This window comes from Telmatherina bonti (genome assembly GCF_933228915.1).
Source record: "Telmatherina bonti genome assembly, chromosome: 8".
Classification (NCBI taxonomy): domain Eukaryota; kingdom Metazoa; phylum Chordata; class Actinopteri; order Atheriniformes; family Telmatherinidae; genus Telmatherina; species Telmatherina bonti.
The window spans coordinates 28,747,786-28,760,292 of record NC_136626.1 but is presented as its reverse complement, the minus strand read 5'-3'; the positions used below and the strand labels follow the sequence as shown (position 1 = coordinate 28,760,292).

The 12,507-nt window shown below is 38.4% G+C and overlaps 1 protein-coding gene across 1 annotated transcript in view; it reads left to right on the top strand.

Moving 5' to 3' along the window:
* hook1 (hook microtubule-tethering protein 1) overlaps positions 1–10,786 on the top strand; it is a gene marked incomplete at both ends in the record, with an annotated part of 11,254 nt that extends 468 nt beyond the window's left edge. The window contains 23 exon segments of the mRNA XM_079245269.1: positions 738–823; positions 1,754–1,826; positions 2,412–2,462; positions 3,379–3,511; positions 3,735–3,802; positions 4,039–4,101; positions 4,811–4,894; positions 5,268–5,274; positions 5,277–5,314; positions 6,163–6,326; positions 6,402–6,542; positions 7,960–8,161; positions 8,255–8,365; positions 8,458–8,545; positions 8,641–8,707; positions 8,788–8,928; positions 9,017–9,104; positions 9,338–9,369; positions 9,474–9,556; positions 10,065–10,165; positions 10,261–10,362; positions 10,468–10,536; positions 10,628–10,786. Coding sequence (XP_079101395.1) covers positions 738–823; positions 1,754–1,826; positions 2,412–2,462; positions 3,379–3,511; positions 3,735–3,802; positions 4,039–4,101; positions 4,811–4,894; positions 5,268–5,274; positions 5,277–5,314; positions 6,163–6,326; positions 6,402–6,542; positions 7,960–8,161; positions 8,255–8,365; positions 8,458–8,545; positions 8,641–8,707; positions 8,788–8,928; positions 9,017–9,104; positions 9,338–9,369; positions 9,474–9,556; positions 10,065–10,165; positions 10,261–10,362; positions 10,468–10,536; positions 10,628–10,786 — 2,151 coding nt within the window.
* Between the last annotated feature and the right edge of the window lie 1,721 nt (positions 10,787–12,507).

Here is a 12,507-nt window from a genome sequence, read left to right as displayed (position 1 = left end):
AGTTCAGTACTTAATTTCACACGAGACAACCTGGGAGCTGGTGTGGTTGCAGATGTATCAGGAAACAAATGGATTTATTTATTTAGCTATATCTCGTGTCACGTTCATTTGATATAATACTGGCGCGTCTTTATGGATCTGAGGTGAAACACAAAACAATAATAATGCGTCAGTGTTTTCTGTTCACCTGTGAACAGTTTCTGTTGCATTGTTTGGTTTTATTTACCATTAATTAATCAATTAATTAATTAATTCATTCATTCATTCATTCATTTATGTGTTTGTTTCTTTTGTTACTTTTGATGTTGTTTCTGTATATTTGCCTAAAAAATTTTATACCCAAGAATTCATTGAACTTATTGAATCGACTCTTTGCAGTACATCTATGAAACAACTGAACTCTTTATATTCATTGATTTATACCACTGTTTTTATAATGGTAGCTGGAAGTGGTGAATCTAAAACCGGAAACCTTTTTATTGGATCTGGTTTTTCCTGTAAACGGCAGGGTGTGTAATGCACACTCTTGTTTAAAGAAGAGGATCATAGAAGAGGAAAACTTAACCTGGCCCGTAGCCTTTATATGAATTTTTTTTTTTACATTTAGTCTTACTTTAGGGCAGTGTTTTTGATCGTCACATGCAGTCCTGTTCTTATGATTCTTTATCCATTTGTACTCCGTAAAGGTTTTGTTATAATTACTCAGTAATGATGTTATATTTTCTTCTGCTTCTCAGCTGCAGACCTTCAACACTCCTGCACCCTGCAGAACAGCGGAGGAGCTCACTACTGGAGCAGCAATGTCACAGGCACTGCATCAGATGTAAGCAAGCACATATGCATTATTTATTTACAACCAGATTTGTTAAGCTTGAGTAATTCACATTACACAGTGATGCCTGATTGTGTCCAGTAAGCCAGTAGGAAATACCCGGGATAAAATCATTTACTAAATGTCTACACAGGTCATCAATGACTGAACACAAGACTACACTCAGTCCTAAATATTTGCAATTACACTCTCTAATATACAATGTAAGATTCCTTATTGTACTTTGAAAAACATTTAAGAAGCTGCTAAATGTGTTCTTACTTTTCTGGGAGCATCTCTTGGTTTTCTAAGCTGCTTTTCATCCTTTTAAACCATAAGTACACATGAGCAGTGGTTTAGTTTTGATTCACTAGTTTATTTGTGTTTATTTATTAGTAAACAAATTCAATTTTAACAGCAGATTTTAGGTCTGAAATGAACAAAGAAAGGCATGTTGTGTTTAAAAAAATATTTTCCACTTGAATGCATAATAAAATTATAAGGAAGATCTATTCCTGTTTTGTTTTAAAATCCTAGAAAAACAAACTTGAGAAAATAAAAGAATTCGAACAACTTTGTTACAAAAACATGTAGATGAAATTAAATGAAATATACTTTATTAATCCCCAAAGGGAAATTCAATATTGCGGTAAATAGTTAACTAGAAGGGGTCTTGTTCCAGAGGCTGATGGCTGCTGGCAGGAATGATCTTCTGTATCTTTCAGTCTTACAGCGGACCTGAAGAAGCCTCTCACTGAACACACTTTGTTGATTGTTTTTGTTGAGATATTAGAGGACTAACTGCAACACTGAAATAAAAAACACCACTGACTGCAGGATTATTTCCGCATGACTGATTCATGATGTATAATGATGTAACTCGGATTACTTTTTAAGAAGATGGCATGAGAATTTCATGTAATTTTGTTCTATGTGCTGCAGAGACCCTGCATGGTTCACAGATGGATGGCTGAGTCGAATCAAAACGGATGTTGATGATAACTGGAGACTGAAGGTACAAAGAAAAGCCATGCCCCCTTCCCACCATCTATCTTCTCTGATTTGTCTTATCATAATGTACTGAACTCCCTCGTTTGCTCAGTCCTGTTTGCTTCAAACTTGTCAAACTATCCTTCACCCTGAGTCTGACCACCAGTCTACTCCAGTGCTGCTTCTGGCTTAGCCTGCTTGCTGACCCTGAGCTATAACTCCTCTGGTGTAATTTGTACATGTGTGTTTGTCTAAACTTGTCAGCTACTCTGTCATCCTTTTTGGTTCAATCAGGCTTTTGCTGCCCCCAACCGCTCTACCCCCCCCCCCCCCCCCTCCCCCCCCCCCCCCAAGCCTTTTCTCAGAGATGGACAGCAAGAATTATATATATGTAATTTAATCTATAACATACACACATTTACATTAACTGCTTAAAAAATCTGGTGTTTGTACTGATTTCCAGGGGATCTCTGAGAAAGACCCTTTTTGCATGAACATAAAAAAGACTCAATTCTTGTCATTGCATGAACATAAGTGTGTTGGAAGAAGTATTTTGTTGTTGTTCATTTTTTAAATCTATAAACACTTGTTTTTTTATCTTTCTCCTTAGATGAACAATCTGAAAAAGATCCTTCAGATGGTGGTTGATTATTATAATGAGGTATGCCTCCAGTTTTTTTTATAGTCCTGAGGTGACTGATACAAACACATGCCACTGTCACTATTACCTGTACATTAAATATGTGCTTACTTACCTATATATGTTTATTCTGTTTACACTATTATGTTTGTTTCCACTGTAATGACCTTCACGCCGCTGATTCCTCAAATCTGCCACAGATCAGTTTAAAATAGCTCAATTTATGTTCAAAGTTCAAAGTAAAAAGATGTCATATAACATACAAAAGATGTTCAAAGACAAGAGTTGCTGTGTACAATCTGAGAAGTAAAGTTACAGAAACCATATGCACGCACCGCCCCATAAATCAGATTTGTTTCCATTTATGGAGTAACCTTATGGAGTGGACTAAGTGATGAATTAAAATTATGCAGTAACATTATCCAGTTTAAAAAATGTATGAGAAAATGTTATTGGACAAATATAAAAAAGAATGAAACTTGATCATTTTATCTTGCTGCCTTAAATTTTGCCTTCTGACATAACTTTCAGTATGTAAAGGTTGCCATATAACTTTGTAAATAAAGACTGTAAATAAGGAGTAGTATTTAAATAAGCCTTGGGCTTCCTTCTGCTCCTTCTCAAACAATAACATATAATGTTATACAAATGTGCATCCTTGTTTTGTACTGTATATGTGTTTGAGATAAATAATTAAAAAAATAATTTATCTATCTATCTTTCTTGCATCTTAGAGGAGGTGTAGTGTGCACTGCTCATGTAAAGCAAAGCCCCAATAAGACTTGCCTGAAAGACAATACAATATGCAGCTTGCATCAAACATCTGATATACCACACACCACATCCCTGTATTTTTATGTTGATTTGTCAGTATTGAGGATGCATTTTAGTTGTCTATCCTTCTTTTAGATCAATATTTCTGTTTGTGTATTGTAAGGTGTTATCCCAGGATATCTCAGGCTTTCCTTTACCAGATCTGTGCCTGGTGGCTGAGCATTCAGACCCTGTGCAGCTGGGAAGGCTGCTGCAACTCATACTGGGTTGTGCTGTCAGATGTGAGCACAAACAAGGTATGCCACTGCTTGAAAGGTTCTGTGCAAATCCTAAACAAAAATAAAGCCCAAACAGGATGCATAAACAGAGCTGTCAACCATATACATCAGTTTTCAAAATCCTGATTAATTATAGTCCTGCCAAGGCACAACTGGAAAACCAGTGTGGACAGAGGACACAGATTATGATGAATGAGTCTGTGTCTGTGTGTGACGACTTTTTTTTCCTCATTTTTGGCAGAATACATTCAGATCATCATGACCTTGGAAGAGTCTGTGCAGCACGTTGTCATGACAGCAATTCAGGAGGTCAGTTCGTTCAGCTTACTCCCGCTCAGATTAGACGTATTAAACTTGTTCAGAAAAGCTTTGCTGAGCAGTTGTGCCTTTTTAAGTAATTTGTCTTGGAGACTCTTGGAAGGATTTTTTTCAGCAATGGTTGGTGAGGGAGGGCAGAGTACACATTTCTATGTGGTGAAACTAGGCTGAGGCTTTGCAGCGTTAATGAGTGTGTTAAATAAACCCAGTGACATTCTCCCCCTCAGCTCTTGAGTAAGGAGACCACGGCCCCGTTTGCAGCAGAGCTGTCAGGGGACTTGGAACAGCAGGTCAGTGTTATTGCATCCTTCTGAATGGGATTCTGTATTGGTAGCACTTGGTGCTGTGAAGTTTTTTTTATAAGAAAAGAAGAAGTTTAAAACTTTTATTCACTTTAATTAAATTAATCCAAATGGGAAAGTATAATGATGAACATACATGTCTCAATGTAAATATACCAAAATTAGCCATAAGGCTGCTTTACATACAGCAACATATGGTCAAAACCAGTATATTTTTGCTGTTCAGTTCTATATGTACCCATTAAAGAAGAAACTAAACAAAATTCATATAAATACATATGTATAAAACAATTTATTGTCTCTATTAGCTCCTGATATGCAGGTTATTTATATGTTTAGCTATAAATCACCACATAAATACAGATTTTCTCTGAATAACAGTAGAAAACCTAAAAGTATTTCAGGTCATTTAATTAGATCAGTTAATTAAGCTGTGAAAACTGCAGAAATAAGTCCTGTAATATTGACATATAGATGATGTCACAGATTAACCCAATATTACCATCTCCCACTTTAACTTCTCACTGGGGTATTTTTTTTCTTTTGGATCAGTTTTTGATGCAGATCATTATGACAGTGCAGCGAATCCCAGAGCTCAAAAATAAACTCTCACACCCCAGTGGAGTTTTATTACACAATTTTTTATTTTTTTTTATTTTTTTTTTTTGCTCATTCAGATTCTTTTTCATTTGTCCAGCTAAAGAAAGCTCTGGAGGAACTTGCAGAACATGTGTCAGAAAAAGAAGCACTTGCACAACGCTGTCAAGAACTGGACATACAGGTAGATGCAGAACTCCTTCATAAATGCTCTGTGCAAATGATAAATTCCACAGGAAAATACGTGTTAATTTAGTATATTTTTCAGGCAAATGTCAGTAACACCTTGTAGGTTTGCTGATATTCAGTTCTGTGTCTACACAACCGTGCATGCCTTTGGTACAGTCCAAACAGGAGTTGTGTAATTTGCTGCAATGCTTGGATCCATTGTTTGGAGCTGCTGTGGCAGAATGACTGTGGGCTCACAGTCTAGGCTCTGCTTCCTAGCGTGGCATCCAGTCCATACTCTGCCACCATTAGGCCTCTCACAACACTGTGCAGGAAGACTGAATTTAGCATATGGACGCTGATCAAATGTTCCACTGGACTCTTGACAGATTGATTTGATCTGTACCCCGTCTTGTTCATCTCTTGGTTCAGTGAGGTAAGTCCAACATGGCTGATCATCGGTCAAAACTAAACGCATCTAAACCAGCTGCTGAAACGTCTTCTCTAACCCAGCTAACAGATGACTCAACCAGGGTTCTGTCCAAGTCAGGCAATGCTTGATAATTTATATATTATGGCAGTAATTTAGCTGTGAAGATCTGGCTGAAATAAAGACTTTGTCTACTTTGTCCACTAGAGATGCATCTTGGGCTTGGTTCTGTTCAGAGGACAAACAAACAGGTTCACATATTGTTATGGAGACTTTAAACAAATTGAAATTTAAAGGTTTGTTAAATATTAATCTTAGATCTGAAATAAAGTCACTTATATTGTATTAGTGGCATTTATTCAGCATAAATTTACCACAGTTGTAAATTCAGTTGTAAACTTGCAGTTTTACATTTTTGTTTTTGTTCATTTCTTTATGTTTTTAAAAGTAATGTTGTGAGCAGGATTTTAAATTATGGCGTTGGCATCAGACTAATAGTTCATTCTTTTTTTTTGTTGCTTCTAAAGCCAAAGGCTTAAATATATGTTGGAGGAGAAGGAAAACTAACCAACCATACATTAACATGTTTGCTTAAAGTGCACTTTGTCTGTGCTCTGCTTCCAGCATGGATTAACTGCGCTGTTTGTTTTAACAGATGGGGGGAGAAAGAGAGTTATTTGTTGTGGATAGGGTGGGTCATCAGATCTCAGATGTAACTTTTCTGCTTTGCATGCAGTAATTGATGGAGCAGAGATTTTTAACACCATATTTTATGTTTCCCTGCTGACTTTTATTTCACCTGAACGCCACAGCCATGTGCCTCAGGACTCTTACACCTCATTTTTCCTGGTCAGGTCGCTGTTCTTCAAGAAGAACGGAACAGCTTATTGGCTGAGAACGATGTCTTAACAGACCGAGCCAATCAGCTGGACACATTTGATGATCCAAGCACGCCGTCAGGGAGGAAACACAATCAGCTGCAGCAACAACTTGAAACACTGCAGGAGGAGAACTTCAGGTTTGCCACTTTTATCTTAACTGGGCTTCATCTGCCGCACTTCACACTGCTCATATTTTCATGTGTGTCTTCCAGGCTGGAGGCTGCTAAGGATGACTACCGGATCCACTGTGAGGAGTTGGAGAAGCAGCTGATTGAACTTCAACACCGTAACGATGAACTCACCAGCCTGGCAGAGGAGTCGCGGGCCCTCAAGGATGAACTGGATGTGCTGAGGTTTGTGTTTGTGTGTAGTGGGTGTGTTGCTGGAGGTTGGTCATTAGTGAAAATGTATTATCTTTCAACACAGTGCAACAATAAGGTGTACAGGATTTTAAAAAAAAAAAAAAAAAAAAAAGGCAGAAACAACTCGTCTCAGGGATGTTTGAAAAGCAGGTAGCAACCTTTATTTGCCACCCTGCAGGTAAGTTGCTTCACGCTGATGTCTGAGTTTGTCTGGAAATACCAGATTTGGTTTTTTATGATTATTTCTCCCAACAATCAAGGTGAACCAAATCACTGACATAAGCTTATGTGGTGTTTTTCTGACACTGGGATGAGGTCTGATTTCTTGAGAAACCTAAGACAAAAACTGTATTAGTTGGCAAGTTATTGATCCTTATAAAGTGAAAAAAAGTTCAGATAAGGGTACAGTAAAGGTTTAAGGACAAACAGTCCCTACTTGTTGTGGTATCAGCAATCTTAGCTTAAACTAGAAAAAGCTCTTTTCTGAAGCATTCTTTTCTTTTCTCAATATTATGATGCTCTGCGATCTTGTTTCTTTTAACTTCCAGAAAAAAATTCTGGCTAATTTAGCACTCTTTGATACTTTGCTTTGGCCTCTGTCCCCCTTATACTGTATCTTAAACACACACAATTAGCTCATTAAGTAATCATTGTACACAAGCGGCAACCTCCGGCGGTTAAAAGTGAAACCTATGCGGAAGTGCACAAAACTTAAGTTCCCCCTTCATCCGCTAGGGGCTGCAATACAAAACAAATCCCCATAGACTCCCATGTTAAAAGGGCCAACTTCACGGCAGAAATAAACATGTTTACAGCCTGGTTCAAAAATCAATTTTCGGTTTATAGGTCAGGTTTATCTTCATGACAACTGTGAGGGGAGTGAATTTTTTTTCTAACTTGCCCGTTTTAAAGTCATTTAATCTCAAAGTTCGGCAAATTTAGGGGTGTGTCCTTTTGATTGACAGGTATCAATCTCCGGCTTCAAGTAAGAAGAATGTAGAACAACCACGGTTTTTAGCCGGTTAACAATGTGACTTAGCTTTAGCCTGCTTACCTCCGTTAGCTGGGTAGCTCCCGTTATCTCGAGGTTAGCTCGGTTAGCTTTTAGCAACAGAAAGCTCGGAGTTCGCTCGATGTCAATCATCCGCCATGACGCTCAGGGCTGCCCTCTCAGCACCACCTCTTTGCCCATATTTGTATTTTCCGGGCGAGACGACGCGCATGACGCTGCCAAGATGGCGACGGTAGGAATCGCCCACCAAGCTTCAATTCAGCTCTTCAGAAACCTATGGGTGATGTCACGGAGACTCCGTCCATCTCTTTATATACAGTTTATGATTGTACCACAAATCATTGTGAAATCTCTGTTTAGTTATACTTCATGTGTGTTTAAATGTTCTTCCTGCAGGAACTGCTCCGATCGAGTGGTGATGCTGGAGGCCTCAGTGGAAACCTACAAGCGTAAGCTGGAGAATCTTGGTGATCTGAAGAGGCAAATGAAGCTGTTAGAAGAGAATAACATGACTTACATGCAGAATACTGTCAGCCTGGAGGAGGAGCTGCGCAAAGCTAACGCTGCCCGTGCACAGCTTGAATCATATAAAAGACAGGTACGTGATGTAGTTTAGTTTAGTAAACTTTGTGGATGTTGGCACTTGCATATTTGCTGCCTTTATGATGTGTTTGTGGGTTTTTCTTTTTAGGTCCAGGAGCTCCACAAGAAGTTGACTGAGGAGACGAAGCGAGCAGACAATCTGGCTTTTGAGACTAAAAAGTTGGAGGAGAAACACGAAACTGTTATGAAGGAGAAAGAGGTATAGCAGCTTTCAAATTGTGTCAGCAGTAAAACAAAGTACGTTTGTGTTGTGATAAAACTGACCAAAAAATGAACTCTCTCCCACTCCAGAGAATCATCATAGAAAGAGATTCTCTCAAAGAAATCAATGAGGAGCTCCGATGCACTCAGGCTCAACAGCACCAGCTTTCTCAGTCAGGTACCTTGTTGCACATCATCTTCTGGCAGTGTGGATGCTGCTTACAGGTGCCTTGCTGGGTTATTATTAAATGCACATGCTGTTTCCTCACACAGGGATGCTTTCCTCTGGCAGCCCCAGCCATGATAACCTCGCAGCTGAGCTAATGCCTGTTGAATATAGGTAAGATCACTTTATATCATTTAACACGAGTTCTTTTGGTTCTGTTATTGTCTGAGTTCTGACTTTCTGTCATTGGACAGAGAGAAATTCATCCGACTGCAGCATGAGAACAAAATGCTGAGGGTGCAGCAGGAGGAATGTGAGCGAGAGAAGATCGCTGCTCTGCAGGCTCAGCTGGAGGAAGCTGATAAAACACGCAGCGAACTGGACACTGAAAACAGGTTAAACATTCATGTCTGTTTTTGCTGACTTCCTTTCCGAGCAAAAAGTCGTTACATGTCATTCTTCTGTATCTTGGTTAATCTTCAGACTGAGCCGAGAGAGGATCAGCGAGCTGCAGCAGCAGGTTGAAGACCTTCAGAAGGCTCTGCAGAGTCAGGCGACCAAACCTGATGATGTAAGTGCACCAGCAGGCACTGGTGCCAATACACACTCCCCCACTGTGTTAATCTTAAGCTCTTAGACTTTCTGATGATGTAGAGAAAAAGTTATTTCAGTGAGCATTGAAGCCTGAATATAAAGTTGCTGTTTTACAACAGAAGTCTTTCACTTAATTATTTTTGCTCTAAACACTGAAATGCTTTGACCGTGTTTAAATATTCTTTTCCTTTTTTCTTTTTTTTTCCTCAGTCAAACCTGAAGCGCAAACTGGATGCTCACATGTGAGTGTGTGTGACTTGGGTTTTTACTTTAACAGTGCAAAAATAAAGCTCTAGTTTGTGTGTTTCTCAGCTGAGGTAAATAAAAAGCTTATTATATTCCTCAGGGTCCAGCTGAATGAAGCTCAGGATGAAATCATGAAGAAGAAAGAGCTCCTTGAAGACCTTCAGCCTGACAACACTCAGACCTGTAAGTCCCAAGTTTTACACCATAGTGCTGTCTTTCAACTAGGGGTGTGACGATATCCTTTTGTCCTGGTTCGATTCGATTCCGATTTTCTGGGTGCCGATTCAATTTAAATTGCGATTCTCACAATTCTTTGATATTGCTGATTTTTGTAGATTAAAACCAAAAAAGTGTATAAAACTTTTTTTTTTTTGTTCGTCATTTTTCTTCATTTCAATGAAAAAAAACCCAACAATAGAGTAGCCAGACCATCATTATGCTGCTATAATGCCCAAGAAGACAAGTAAAAAGATCAATAAAAATGACAAAAATTTTATAGTGCATTCATTTTATTTATTTGAAAAAAAAATAATCAATTTTTTTTTTTTTTAAATCGATTTTAAAATTGTGATGCAAGAAAACCCGATTTCTGATTTTTCGATTCGATTTTCCCACCCCTACTTTCAACACATGAATGCAAATTTAGATTTAGAATCCGTAACAATTATGATCATGTTCATTTGCTTTAAAGCGTTGAAGCTGGATGAGCTGATGGCTGCTCTGAAGAAGAAGGATGATGACATGCGGGCCATGGAAGAACGGTACAAGATGTACTTGGAGAAAGCTCGCAATGTGCGTCATTATAATATTCTTTTACTGATTCCTGAAACTTAAGGTTAAATGTTGTACAGCTTCAGTGTTTTATTGTTCTGTCTTATTTTGTGAAGGTAATACGAGCTCTGGACCCGAAGCTGAATCCTGCCACTGCTGAGATCCAAGCCTTAAGGAGCCAGCTGGCAGACCGGGACAAACAGATTGTCAACCTCGAAGTAAATTTATTTTCAGCTAAAGTTTGTAAAATGAATTTGCAGAATGACTTTAAGGGATTATTTTGTATTCTTACTAATGTTTGGCTGTTTTCTTTTTCCTTCTAGCGTCAGTGTGAGCAGGCTAGACTGAGAGAGTATGAGGAGAAGCTGATAGTCACAGCCTGGTATAACAAGGTGAAGGAAAATCACCAAGTTTTCTTTTCTAAATGTGCTTCTCACAAAGACTCATGGCTGACTCTGAAAACGTGTTTCTTCCTGTTTTCAGAGTGTTAACTTTCAGAAGCTGGCTATTGAAACTCGTCTTGGGGGCCGTACTCCTTCCATGCTGGCCCCCGGACAGTCCTTTTTGACGCAGCAGCGCCAAGTCTCAAACGCCCCACGCAGGCCATCTTCTATCAGCGTGCCTGCCACTACCTCCAAGTAGACTGAAACATGTCTCACCTGATTCAAGCAAGGCAAAAACACACAGCCATCAGTCCTTCTAACAAAGGAGCACTCAAGTGACCTTAAACACTTAAACCCTTAGCCTTTTGGGGACAGGTCAAGGATGATCTGATCTGAATCAGTGAGCATCCATTTATCAATACACACAACAGGTCACCCACCTGAAGTTACAGCATACTGTCCCACTGTACATTAGCCTGACATGACCTTGCTAAGAACAACGACCCACAGGTTCTTTTCTCAAACCAAAGCAGCGCTCGCTGTCCCAAATTATAGACCCTCACTTATTCTGCCTTGTGGTCTCTGCAGCCTCAGATGAATACTTTCTATAATCAGTTTAGCCTTGGCTCTTCTTATATCCTCATATTTTGGCAGGAATGAGATAAATATGTCTGCTTAATATTTTTATTCAGAGTTGGAGCCTAATGAATGGAGTTTTAATAGAGTTGACGCAGCTTAAATGTAACTTGAGCTGATTGTAGAGGCATATACGAAGTGTGTCATCATGCTATGCAGTGAAGGGTGTGTTTTGTGTCATCATTCAGCAGAACAATGAAAACAAACTTTGTTTTAAGGAGTCTCTTTCTATATTTGGTGCTGGCCGCCAACAACTTAAAGCTTCAGACATCGGGTACTTTCAGTGTTTCGTCTTTTGTTTGTTTTTCTAAATTGGAAAAGCCTGTTATTTCACAGACTGGAAAATCCTGTTAATCCCATTAATAAGAATCAACACGTAAGGTGCTGCAACAAGAAAAATCTTTTTCACAAATCTTAAAGTGAATCCAGGAAAGGTGTGTTATTCTTTTCTATATCTCCACAGAGTGGTGTACTGACAGCATGCTCTCATGACGACTAACAGGCCTTTCTATTTACTGAATAGCTTGACATTATTTAATAGTAAATAATCAATATTACTATATATTAAATTGTTCAGTTTAAATTTAAACATGACTTAACACCAGCTTTTTGATCAAAATGTGAGATCCAGGTTAAGCACTCTTTCCTGCAAATTGTAACTTGAGTTTTTAATGTAGTTTGTCATGTTTTGAGGAGTTTGAGTCAGTTCAGAGTAAAAAGCGCTGTAGAGAAGCAGATATTGTCTTTTACTTTGTTGGTTATTGGCTGTCTGATGCTACGCAGTTTAATTTGAACAGTTTCACTACATAAAGAAGCTGCTGATTGCCTTCTCACTTCGCAGCAAAACTCACAAAGCATCCTGTTGTAGTTTTGACACATTTGATATGGATATTTAAAATTTTCCTTAACAGTAAATAAATCTTGTAGTTTGCTGGTTTTAAAAGGATTAAACGTAGCACAGCGGAGTAACCACATCAGTGGTGTGACATGTTTTTGTGTTGAATTATAAAAGAAAGGCATAACTTTTCAGGATTTCAGAGGTTGATTGTTTTAAAAGCTTCATCTTTTTTCTGTGATTAAATATAGTTTTTTTATAAAACTGGTCATGTTTTATTTTTAGTCGCTTTAGTCTCAATTTGGTTCCAAAAATGAAGAAAAAAACCAAACATCAGAAGTACAATGTTGCCAAATCCTGTTTATTTAAAGCACATGGTGACCAACAAAGGAATAATTTACAAATGAATCCTACTGGGACAGATCCAACCACACAGTGTATTTATCCTACGAAAGTCAAAAAGCAACAAGAAATCTAGGATTTGTTGTGACATTTATTTCTTCAGTGGG